Below are 13,039 nucleotides of genomic sequence, written 5' to 3'. Positions count from 1 at the left end.
TGACTGTGGTCCTGTAGCCCTAGCTGAAAAGACAGTGTTATGCCCATGTTACTGTTATCCAAAACATCCGTTTTGATCAAAGGACCCAGAAGCAAAAGCAGGTAGACATATATGTAGAATGTGAATATTAGTCACAAATAAATGTGAAAACACTGATTTAGAAAGACAGTTGGATAAAAACATTTAATGAGGGAAAGCAAGTCAGGCTCTCTTCTGTTTGTCCTTAATAATCTGAGGAAAAAAGTGTAGAAAAGCTAGAAGCTTCTAAGCTAAGTTGGGGAAGAGTCTTGATAAAGATTTTCTGGATACACATCCTTAGTGTGCATGCCTATTTTTTGCAATATCTGTATTAAGATTAGGACAGCTGACAAAGCATTCATAATCTCACAAGCAGAGTGTGTAGTCCCTCTAAATTCAATTCCCCTATTATATGTCCTCAAACATTTCCTAAGATTGTGTAGGCTTCTACCAAGAGGGGCGGTTGTCCTGCCAGTCTGTCTTGTACTCAGGTGGGTCAGGCTTTCAGCTGCCTGTAGAGGAAAACAAAGGGCAAGTTCACTGTTAATACATGAAATCCGTTCTTACTATTCCCTTGTATCTGGCTGCCAGAGTCAGGTCTTCTCTATCAGCCTTATAACCACATAATACATGCAAATACACAGGTCCATATGATCGTTTTTATGTTCTGCCCCCTTCCTTCAGCCCCTTCCACCTCTGGAAAATAGATGCCTACCTCACTGCAGCTGTGAGACTCCAATACCAGTCATTAATATCTTGTTGGTCGCTGGACATCAACAACAGTGTCTTGTGTGGAAAGGAAAGCTGAAAGGCAAACAGAATCTGGTGCCACTCTGTGGCATTCCTTGCCAAGGCAGCAACTCTGATAAAAGGAGAGCCATCACCACTGAACTCAACTCAGCCCTGCATGCCGATTTCCACCATTTTCTTTCCCAGATAGAAAAATTTAGTGTTGGTACTGGGAGAAGCCAGAGGCTGGACAGTACAGAGCAAGTGCCAGTCTTGTCCATTCCTTCCAGCCACAGATGACAGCTCACTTTGACTTAATAGGGTGTTTAGAAGTGGGCAATTACAGTTCTCAGCAGCTCTTCATCCAGTTTTCTCCCCTATTCCAAGCTGACCCTAGGGGTCCTGCCACTACCACCATCTACAGATCACAGCTTGCCCAAAGCATCTTTCTTGTCATAGCTCACACTGAATGAGCTAACACAGCCCCCAGGTGCTGCAACCTAGGAAGACCTGAACTTGAAAACCCTACCTAAGGCATCAGTACCAGTCAAAGACCCTGCAGCCCTCAGGGAGTTAGATGCACAAATAATATCTGTTGTGACAATACCCACATCTTTTTGCATTCTCTGTTTTTCACGGTTTTCTGTAAGCTCAGTCCACAGTTAATGTAATGCTACGTATTCATTGTCACATGACTGTGGGGCTGTCCGTTCCCCCCCAGACATGTGGGTCTGATGAGGGCATGTCAGAGTCTTATCGGACCCTCCTCCTCTGAGCTAAGTGAAGCAACCAGCAACCCGTACCCCAGAGTGCTCAGGAGGGCCTACACCATGAAAGAAAAAGGACCTGCATCACTCAAGAAGGGTTGCCCTAACTCAGACTAGTTCATTGCATTTACCGTTGTCACCACTCTCATCATCTCAGTCCTGCTGCTGCTGAGACAGCTAGAGACCTGCTTCGCAAGTCTGACCCCACTGATGCTTCTGCCAGCCAGAAGCGGGAAGACTTACACTGAGGAGCCCTCCCTGGCTCTGCGTGTGGCCGAACACTTTATCCACTACGCACTGGTGAAGCGGGTAGACAGCCTGGCATGCCAATTTGTTCGAGTTCAGTGGGTGCAGTGGGTGGCAGGGCTTTGTTGCAATAAAGATATCAGAAAAAAGGAAGAACATCCTGCGCTTCAGTTCTTCTCCCTTTGAAGGCACCACCAAAAGCCAGCCTTCCCGGATATACCAGCGCCCTAGGCATGCAAGGGAAATAAAGACAGTTGTCAGATCATCACTAGCAAACAAAAAAAAAAAGGATGTAATGAGACAAACAGGAATACAGTGAGCTACCCTTGTAGGTTACCAGGTTCTACATCAATTCCAGCCACTAGAAGGCACTGAGTATCAACTGGAGCCAGCTCGCCAGTACTGACAGCATCCATGCAGAAGCAGTAATCAGCCCAAAACTTTCAGTATATGAGCAGCAGACTGAATTTGTTATAAATCTACTATGTTAATTAAGATATTATTATACAGAAGTCTGTTCAAAGCGACCAGAACAAAAACCATACCAGAAAATGGTATGCATACCTTTAAATTAACATAAGCCTTCAGAAAACATACCATGAATTATCTTAAATTGTGTTGCCCAATTGTTTGTCATTAGTGGTGAAACAAGTTAGGCTGAACTTTGAACATTTATTATTTTTCCCCGGCTTTGTTTGCTTGATGGTGCCAATTAAAAAAAAATTTCACAGGTCATCTAACTATATACGGACCTCCAGTAGTTAACAGATTACAGAATGCAGAGTACTGCTCTAATGAAAAGACAGCAAAGGGGATACAAAACATTAAAAGGAAGGTCTGAATAGGCAACCTTATCAACATTCTCTTACAAAATAGGGTCCAGTGTCATCTACCCATGAAATGAATTGCAATAAAATAAAAGGCAGAGAAATCAGCAGGAAAAAATAAAAACAATTTGATAAGCCTAGCTGTAAGCAGCAATTAAAAAATGACATCTACACAAAATGGAATAATTAAAGCAGTGCCTCTAACTAGAAGGATTATTATACAAGATAGCCATCAGCTCATGGGAATTATGAAGACACCTGCCAGTAAGATTATTTATAAAAATTTAAAGCCATAATAAGGTATTGCCATCTGGCCTGGTCTGGGAAATACCCGCCAGAGAATTTCAGCCACTGTTTTTTGTGCCATAGCTTCTGGCTAAGCTAGTAAGTACTCTCTCGAAAACAACACAATTTTGTTTTAATTATGGATTGTGTCTTTCTTAGTGTGCTGCACTCACAAAACAAAGAGGCAAGTGAATTCCTGCTTAGCTGTCTCCACAGAAACCACTCTGAGTAAGAAACTGAGAAAGAGGTGGGTGAGGTGCAGGAATCAGTCTGAGTTTAAAAAACAAATGGAAGGAAGGTGCCAGCAGCACCTTCCCTAGGGAAGCTAGGGATGACAGAACAGTGTGCTATGTTAAGGAGCCAGTTCTGGCTAAGATGGTATTTGTCCTATACATGGAAGGCAGCAAGGAAAGCAGGGTCTCTTTTCATTGGGAGCAGTACATCTCAGAGACACTGCCAAATGTGAGATACCCAACTCCAAAGCTACCCCTTTTCTCCGAATCTATAGCATTATGTTTTCTCACCTCTTCCCTCCTAGTAACAGGATGCAATCTTAACAGTTCTGCAGAAGTTAGCTTGTTTCTGGAAAGCTGGCCCAAAACTAGCAAGCCCCAGCTGCCTCTTACTTTTCTGCTTCTCACATCCAATAGCACCAATTTTACTCCAGCTAACGGAAAACATGACCATCACAATTCTCTGACCTAGATAATGCAAAGGTGTCTATAGACCCTCAACACTTGTCCTACTACATGTCTCAGAATATTCGGAGACAAAAGAAAAAGTGGACCCAACGCTTTCAAACAATGGCCATCTCTGGTCTAGCTATACTGTTTTGGGGTTGGTTTTTTTTATTTGTCATGGGGTTATCTTATGAGTTCTGTCATTCAGGATAACTGATTTACCTTTTTACTTACACACTACCCCAATGTGCCCAGGCACCTCCACACATGCTCATGCTCCCTATAAGCAGAGCACACCTGTGTTAGCTCCCTTTCAGCTAGCATCACCAAAAGGATTCTAAGAAGAATGGGAAAGAGAATTGTAAATTAATCTGCCCATTGACTGAGGATCTTTGAGAATGATAACCTTTGATAACCTCTTTTTCTACCTGTGCTGGTTTGGCTGGGATAGAGTTAATTTTCTTCGTAGTAGCTGGTATAGGGCTACGTTTTGGATTTATGCTGAAAACAGCGTTGACAATACAGGGATGTTTTTGTTATTGCTGAGCAGTGCTTACACAGAGTCATGGCCTTTTCTGCTCCTCGCAGCACCCCACCAGTGAGGAGGCTGGGGGTGCACAAGAAGTTGGGAGGGGACACAGCCAGGACAGCTGACCCCAGCTGACCAAAGGGATATCCCATACCATATGACGTCATGCTCAGCATATAAAGCTGGGGGAAGAAGGAGGAAGGGGGGGACGTTCGGAGTGATGGCGTTTGTCCTTCCAAGTAACCATTACGTGTGATGGAGCCCTGCTTCCCTGGAGATGGCTGAACACCTGCCTGCCGATGGCAAGTGGTGAATAAATTCCTTGTTTTGCTTTGCTTGCGCATGCGGCTTTTGCTTTACCTGTTAAACTGTTTTTATCTCAGCCCGTGAGGTTTCTCAGTTTTACCTTTCCGATTCTTTCCCCCATCCCACTGGGGAATGGTTTTTTTCACCCAAAAATCCACATGTATGAATTACAGCAACATTCACAAGTACCTAGAGGTGCGTCTTAGAGTCCTTTACACACAGTGACTTTAACACTCCTCTCCAGCTGCAGCACTGTTTCTAGATGACCTCTGCAATAGCAGTGTTTAGTGAGGGCACAAGTGAAGCCCCAAGTGACCACTTCATAATTGTGCAGACTGGACACATTTCTTACAATATTCCATACATAGCTTGGAGTGTGCTCTGGGCCTGGAGAGCACCCAGTCACACAAGAGGTCATAAAGATCCAATTAGATGATCTTACATGCCAGTGACTGTGACTTTATATATCTCAGCTATTGACACAAATACTCTGATTTCTGGCACAGGTTAACCATGCAGATAAAAGAAGATTCCTCATGTATAGGGTGTAAGCAGAAGTCCACGAAGGTTGTAGCTTAAAGTAAAAAACAATACAGTCCTTGGACCCTTGACACTCAGAAATCTATAGTTCCTGCAATGGAATAGGGACAACACCATTACTTACACTCTTCCAAAATTATTTAATGTCTGTCTTTTGTTCTCACCCAGGACTTATACTCCTGACCTCCTTGGGTTCCTGTGACTAACTTTATAACTACATGTCATCAGCTCCTCCTATCCGAATGTCAGGCAATTAAGCTGCTCTTTATCCTTACTAAAACATTCTTAATTAAAAAAAAAAAAAAAGGCACCTGAATTACTTACTAGTTATATTCCTTCAACACCTATCTATGGAATCTGGGCCAGAAGGGGGAAAATGGTTAATATAAGTACGGTCAGAGATGAAGGCAAGCATACCTCTAGTTATCTCAGCTTGGCAGAAGAAAAACAGAACTGTCAATAAGACCCACCTGGAGTCAACACCTGGGTCTTCTGTCCTTTGAGCAGTTTCTGAACCCGAAGTAGCTGCAATGAGTTCTCTCTCTTATGAACGGTGTCTTGGACCCACTGAGATACCTCAGAAATGGATTTCACAGCCTCTGAAATTATAGCAGCATATTCTGAGGTTATCATGAATGAATATGTATTATCTTGCTGTGAAAAGATAAGATGAAATTAAGAAGCAAATGTTTTAAACCAAGTATAAACAACAGATTTATTCAGTAATTTCAGCAGGAGATTGGACTAGATGACCTCCAGAGGCCTCTCTCCAACCAACACTTCTGAGGTTCTAGAAAACATTTATTTGCCAATGAAACATTAGACAGAGGAATAATTTCCTGGATTTGGAAGTAAAAACAGGAACAATGCCCCACAAGTGGTGTTAACTGCTAGTAAATATGGCATGAAGGACATGAATTATCCTAGAAAATTGAGGCACATGACCAATAGAGTCATAGAATGGTTTGGGTTGGAAGGAACCTTTAAAGATCATCTAGTCCAACTCCCCTGCCATGGGCAGAAACATTTTTCGCTAGATCAGGTTGCTCAAAGCCCTGTCCAACCTGACCTTGAACATTTCCAGTGCTGGGGCATCAACAGCTTCCCTGGGCAACCTGTTCCAGTGACTCACTACTGCTATCGTAAAAAACAGAGCTGCCATTTCTCTGACCTAATCCCTAGGCCACTTTCCTAGTCAGTTACTCTACATTTTTATTCCCAATGTGTTCTCAGGGACATCTTGATCAAGATGGAGAAGGGAAATAGTAATCCACTAGAACCCCAGAGAGAGGAGGACTTTTCTTCCTGTGGAAGTAGACAGAAGATGAGAATCCAAATATTATTAGCAAGGAGGCTAACACTGATCAAAGTGCCAACATCTACAGGTGGAATCATACTTGCAAGTGTCTGGTAGTCAGCACTGTCTGGGCTGGTGTTCTCCAGCAGGTCTCTGAGGAAATGCTTGTACCTAAGATAGAGAGAGCAGGTTTATTTCACAAAAAGATACCAGGAACAGCAGCATCTCCTATTAGTGACAGAATGATGAACAACACTCCACCAGGAGATGGGGTACACACCTCTAAGCCTAACCAAGCAGCTTTTGGTCACAATTCTTCCATCACATTCATTTTATCTTCAAATATATCAACTAAATGAACCCAAGTATTTTATACATTTGCAAGCCTTTGGCATTTCCTGGGGATGTGATAAAAGCAACCTCACATATTACTTAAGTTCATGAGACTCTTTCAGCGTGCACATAAAAATGCCTTCAATAACAGACAAATTTCTCTTTGAACTATTTTTTTTTTTTCTTAATGTCTGAATGGTAGCATTCATACCATATGTTTCCTGCCCACACAAGAAAATAAAGGCATTTCTATAAGAACAAGGAGCCGCCTTTTTCTTTTTTCCTCTCCAGTCTTTACCAGAAAGCATCAGATCTCTGCAAATGCTTTCTCCCAATAAAGTCAAACTATTTTCAGTCTGAAATGACAAAAGAAATATCACATTGAATAGATTCACGAACTGGCAGAAGTCATATGACCTGCAGTATATGTAATAGAGTTTCAAAGAAACTTGAACATGAAAGAGCTGATTAATGAAAAAATTAGACCTTCTGTTAAAAAGCCACCATTTTTCCAAACAGTTGAACAGCAACAAATATACTGCTATTTTACAAATTTAAAAGGAACAATCCAAAGAATTACAGTAAAAAAAAGCTTATGTTTATATCTGCCAAGATGATTAAAAAATCTACATAGATCTACCTGAAAGATTGTGGTATGCTCACTCCAAGTTATTTTCAAAGAAACGAGGCTCTAAATCTCTCAAATTTGGTTTAGCATGGATAAAACCATGGTTGAAGAGCAGCTACTTGATCGATAGCAGCAGCACCTGGGTTCCCAGCAAACTACCTGTGCTCTATATTACCCACATACGCTCCCCAAGAAAGGGCAGCCCTTGAGGGCAATGCAGCACTCGCTTCATGCAGTCAGGCTGCCTCTTCAAAGGGGAGACAACGTTTCAAGAGGAGAATGCAGCAATCCAGACCGGATCTGTCCGGGCTCAGACAACTGCGATATGCTTTCCTCAGATTTGGTGACTATGGCCCTGATAACCAGCGAAGGGAGAAAAGCTCCGCCATGTTTATTAATCTCATCTCTCTCCAAAAGAAACCATCTACAAGAGAGGAGAGTCACAATGCTCCAGGTCAGCAACCTGCACAAAAGCAGGGCGAGACCATCTCTGGCAGAGAGCACCACTTCTGCAGCACTTCAGACAGCTTGCTTTTGTTCAGGGCCTAACTTCAGTAGCTTACTGAGATGATAGAAAGCCTCCACTTCAATGCTACCTGAGAGCTAGATGAAGGGCTTAGGAGCCAGGGCTAAACACAGCTACCTCTCTGCATCATCTCACATGCATGTACGTTGATTCCACTTTACAGGCACATCTTCAGGTCTGTTTCATTGCTGTCTATATGCTCCGATTTTGAGACACATTAAGCAACTTTACCTCCCATAGCAACCAAGACACTGTTATGTTCCTTTTTCCCTTCTCATACTAACATGTTGAAGACTCAGAATTGCTTACTTACTGGTGCAGCCTCTGTAGGGGCAAAGGAAGCAGATCCTCTAGCTTCCTCCCTTGAAACTGAGGTCGAGTCTCCTGGAGTTTCTTAAACCGTCGAAATGACTTGTTTTTCCTCAATTGTTCCTGTGTGCAGCAGAAAAGGCATATAGCTTTGAGACTACAGAAGGAAATATGTGCTCTAGTCTGCACCAGAGCTTGGAACTCTTAAACTCAGAGTTTAGGACTCCAGTCCGAAACGCAAGCATCAACAACTTCTTTTGTGGCCATGGGCAAGCGATTCCCTTTCTCCTGACCACCATTTCCCAGCGGGTAATGGAAGCTCTTCATACATGCACAGCAGTATAAAGCTAGTATACTCAGCAAATGGAAGTAAAGAAAAAAAGGAAGGTTGACTCAGATAGGAAAACAAGGAGTTCACCTGTGGCTTTTTGCCACTCCTTTCAAGACAAAGCAATGCAGCCCCGCATTCCCATCACCTCAAGGCAAGTATCCAAAATGGCTTTTTCTCTTGGGAAATCAAAAGTGTGAATATATGCATGCAAACAGAACAGAAGGGAAACATCCCAGTACATCCTGCAGCTGGGAACAAGCACGGACAAAAACTGGAAGTTGGGTGGTTTAAATTCCAGATACAGTTGTCAGGACTTTGAAATAAAAATATATCCTTCTGAAATTTCTTGGAAGACAGGTTGTATTTGGAGAGGTAAGCGGGAAGGAACAATTTTTCTTCTACCATAGAAAAAAAATTGGGAATGAAAAGGAAATCCCACTGTTAGGATACAGTTAGTGGCAGTGGGAAAGACTAGGAGACCTGATAATTCTCCAGAAAGAGATCACTGTCCCCTGATGTTCCCTCTGCAAACTCTCCAGGCTTGCCAGCCAAGGACGAGTGGGAGTAAATACAGAACTCAGAGCTGTGCTCAGCGTATGCACATACATACACAAACACCTGAAACAAGCTTCAAAAATTTGAAGCTCTAAATAAGTAGAGAAGTTTTCACCATTCTATTATGGAAGAAAGACTGAGAAAATAGCAGCAGCCCAGAAAAAGGAAGAAAACTGATCACACCAGAAACAGAAGAAAAAGGGAAGGATGTAGCTGTTTCACAGAATGGAGAAAGAGAGGGAAGAAAGAACATGAAGAATAAAGGAGATATTTACCTTCAAGGTTTTATTTGCCTGCTCCAAATTCTCAGCGTAGTGGCCATAAAGCTCCAGATTCTGACAGAAATTTTCCAGTCCTGGTCCCAAATTCCCTCTCTCCAGGTGAAGCGACAGGACACTGTGCACAAGGAGCAAAGATAGCTCGTGAGGGGTACATTACTGATGGCATTTTCACAGCTCCCTCTGGTTCACACCTATGCTGACCTTCCTTTGTCAGTCTCCACATTCAGTTTCTGTGCCAAATACATGCTTGGTGGTCACAGAGTAAGCTACAAAAAACATCCCTTAAAAACACCACGGCGCAGACTTACTGGGTTTAAACCACTATCCAGAGAGCAACTGGGCACCTGGATATGTGGATACAGATCAGCAGTTTCCTGGGTACACCTGCAAGTGCCACCAAGGCTAGCAGTGCTAGAAGTGAATGCCTGTTTTACAAGGCGTTAGCTTGATTTTGTGAAATCTTACTTTCTCATCCATATAGGGTCCTCCCCATATAATTACAGGAATCACATCAGTGTGTTCACTTACTGGCTGGCCGAATATATGGATTCCAGGGGTCCAAATATGGTTTCCAACACAGCAGGTTTCAGCGTCCCTTTGGCCTTTAAAATTGTCACAAAGAACTAAGTAGGAAGAAAGAGAGAATTTCAAACTGGTAAAATTCACAGGTCACTCAAAGGTTATTCGTGGCACACAGCAGAAGCAAGAAGTTGCAGCCTGCACGCTCTTCAGCTCGGAAGGATATCAAATATTGTGAATGCCTACCTAAGACATCTATCATCAGATGTAAGCCTTCTGGGTAACTTTGACCATAACTGTAAACACATGGAACAGCACTACAGCACTGATAAAGTCTATTTCAGTATTCCTAGACGCATCTGTTCTTCACCACCTTGTTCATAATCTATCTTTGTCTTGTCTGTGCCGCTAGGTTTCATATAACTCGGGCATCTTAAGGCGAATCCCCTATATGATCAAAACTTAAAAGATTTATGTCTGTGTACAGACCAAAGCCAAGGGGCCAAAACCACAAGCTATTGGATATTACAGAGAAGGTAAAAGAAAAACAATAAAAAAACCTTTCAGCCCCAGCAGCTGTCCCATGCAGTAGGGATGTATCAAAGTCTTGCTCTTGACCCTTTCCCATGACAACGCAAATAAGTACGTGCTGCCCGAAGGTACCCACATATCAGAAGGGGCCAAAATACTCACCGTGACCACCAAATCCAGCTGCCTAAGGTATTTGTGTTCAGTTTCCAGCAGCTCCTTGGCTGTCCGGCTGCGCTTTCTCTCCCAGCGAGCCCTCTGCTCTTCCACAGTGTTTGCTCCAGCCATAAACAGCAGGGACGAGTCACTCATGGCAGCCTCAGGGCTGATATACAGGAAGGTAACTGATCCTGAAGAGCCAAGAGAGATGGACACACAACAAAAGAATAACCTATGCCACAGGGTAGGATTCTGAGCCACAAACTCTACCCTTTACTATGAAAGAAGGGAAGTCAAGTGCCAGCAACCGTTATTAACAGTTTCCTTCTGCATTCCTACCCACAAATACAGGAGCCCTGTATCAACCAGAGGAACAGTGTTAGAAAGAACAGACCGTGAAAGCAAAAGCAGGACATTACGATATGTCTGTAAGCAAATCGCAAGTGTACAATCCCCCTCACAAACCACTGCTTCCTGTGTTTTGCCCCGTTCTTCATGCAAAATTCTCAATAAACCCAAGGAAGTTAGTGGGTGGAAGCGGTACTGCGGGTAGGAGTAGAAAACAGCCATAAGATTTGTCTTGGGGGAGAAAGAAAGAGAGAGAAAGAGAGCACTCTTGCTTGTTTTCCCATGGAGGTTCCCAAGAAGCAAGCAGTTTGCATTGTCATTTTCTAACAGCGGTTTGTGGTTTCAGAGATGAGAGAGACTGAGCAACTGCTGTGAATCACACTATCCACTTATTCACCAGGTTTGCTGCTGCTCTTCTGCAAGAGCATCATGGTTTTATTACACAGAAAAACACTCTCTCTTTTATCACCTTCTCTCAGGGGAAGAGGCATGTGTTAGCAGAGCACCAGTTAAATATTGCTCTGCCTTTTGATCAGAAGGCAGCGCAGGCTGTTGCACACTCGCCACAGCATGAAGTCTGCAGTTTCTCTGGAAGCTGAGTTACCTCCACAAAAGTTCTGGCTCCCACATGGAGAAGCTATACTAATACAGGAAGATATGTCATTGTAGAGAAGGGAATTTGTCAAATACAGTCTTCCAAAGACAATTCAGATATCTAAATCAATGACTGAAACAAAAGTTTCACATCAAATGAGTGCCAAGACTCATTTAATGAGTCAGCAAAAATCCAGATAGCTGAGGGACACATGCAGTATTTATAGTAGCAGGAGCTTCTCCAGAGGTTTATCCTCATACTCGCTTACAATGCAACCACAAGCCTAGCCGAGGCCACATCTTGGTCAAACAGGGCAGACCTGGCACCCCTGTGGATGGAGAGGCAGCACTGCAGGGAATACCATGCAAGAGCTTAGCATTAGCGTGCAGTTGCAAAGTACTCACCAATAATAGGCTAAAATGCTAGCATTCGCAGAGCGCCTTTAGCCAGGGTAGGTTGCAGTCATGATTTTCATTCTGCAGCTCAATTTCTTTTAACAAATAATAATTTAAAAAAAAAAGACAAAAACGTTACACCAGGTTTGACCATCTCCCGCGTGCATAAAGCGGTGCAAACACTCCCATTATTCCCAAATATATTACATTTTAACTGTCTCAGGTCTGTAGGGTGAGAGTTGTCTGGAGCCCATGGGTAGACTGGAAAACACTTCACCTACAGGTGACAGAAGCACCCCAGCTTGCTTCTCTCTTAGACTCGGAACAGAAACCACTGAATACTTTCTGTACAGCTAACTACCTTACGATGCCCCCATTAGCAATATTCCCTGCAACATTTCTGCCCCGTTAGCAATATTCCCTGTGACATTTCTGAATTTTCGAGCATCCTCCAAAAATCTCCCTTTCTCATCGCGGCACAGCCACTCTTGACATCTCAGAAGCGTTAACCACCTCGGGGTCAGCTCCAAGGGCCGCACAGCTCCACACCCCACCGCTGAGGACGGTGACCGCTGCGGAAGAGGCCGCAGGAAGGCTCAGCCTCGGAGGCCTCAGGGCGGCTCTTATCTGCCGGGCCCCCCCCCTCCACCCCCCTCCACCCCCCCGCTGCCTGCTTTAAACCGGCTCACCACCGCAGCATGGGCGGCCTTCCTCCCGATGGGGTGCCCCCCCCGCTCCAAAGCCCACCAGACCCGAGGCAGGACCTCCAGGAGGGCAGGGCAGGGCGCAGCCCCAGCGCCCCCAGCCCTCGGCCACCCCACCCGCTCCCCTCGGCCTCCGGGACGGGGTCCCGGGGGTGGGGGCTGAGCACCCCCCCACACGCATACACACACACGCATACACACACACGCATACACACACACGCATACACACACACGCATACACACACACGCATACACACACACGCATACACACACACGCATACACACACACGCATACACACGCATACACACGCATACACACGCATACACACGCATACACACGCATACACACACGCCGCAACGCCCGCCGACCCCACAGCGAAGCCCGCTGCTGCCGCCTCAGCGCAGGCCGCCCCCTCGCCCCGGCCCCGCGTAGAGCCACACCGCCCCCGCCGCCCGTTACCTGCCGGTCCCCGCCGCCGCCCCGCGTTCAAACAGCGGCCCCGCCCCGGGGGGGCGGTCCCCGGGGCGGAGCGGGAGCGGGGCCGGGGCCGGGGCCGGGTCGGGCTGGGCGGGTAGCCGGGCGGCGGCGCTGGCACTGGGAGCC

At 44.9% G+C, this 13,039-nt stretch overlaps 1 protein-coding gene across 1 annotated transcript; it reads right to left on the bottom strand.

The window, feature by feature from the left end:
• Positions 1-12,918, bottom strand: ARHGEF39 (Rho guanine nucleotide exchange factor 39). The gene is made up of 11 exons (XM_050913098.1): positions 12,896-12,918; positions 11,741-11,826; positions 10,400-10,584; positions 9,716-9,810; positions 9,182-9,302; positions 8,025-8,143; positions 6,325-6,395; positions 5,398-5,526; positions 1,758-1,987; positions 734-822; positions 1-530 (listed from the first exon to the last, which is right to left on the bottom strand). The coding sequence occupies exons 3-11, from the start codon at positions 10,544-10,546 to the stop codon at positions 515-517; spliced, it is 1,017 nt and encodes a 338-aa protein (XP_050769055.1). The 5' UTR covers positions 10,547-10,584; positions 11,741-11,826; positions 12,896-12,918; the 3' UTR covers positions 1-514.
• Positions 12,919-13,039: the final 121 nt, after the last annotated feature.

Source organism: Gymnogyps californianus, chromosome Z, assembly GCF_018139145.2.
Source record: "Gymnogyps californianus isolate 813 chromosome Z, ASM1813914v2, whole genome shotgun sequence".
Classification (NCBI taxonomy): domain Eukaryota; kingdom Metazoa; phylum Chordata; class Aves; order Accipitriformes; family Cathartidae; genus Gymnogyps; species Gymnogyps californianus.
This window is presented reverse-complemented; position numbering and strand designations above follow the sequence as displayed.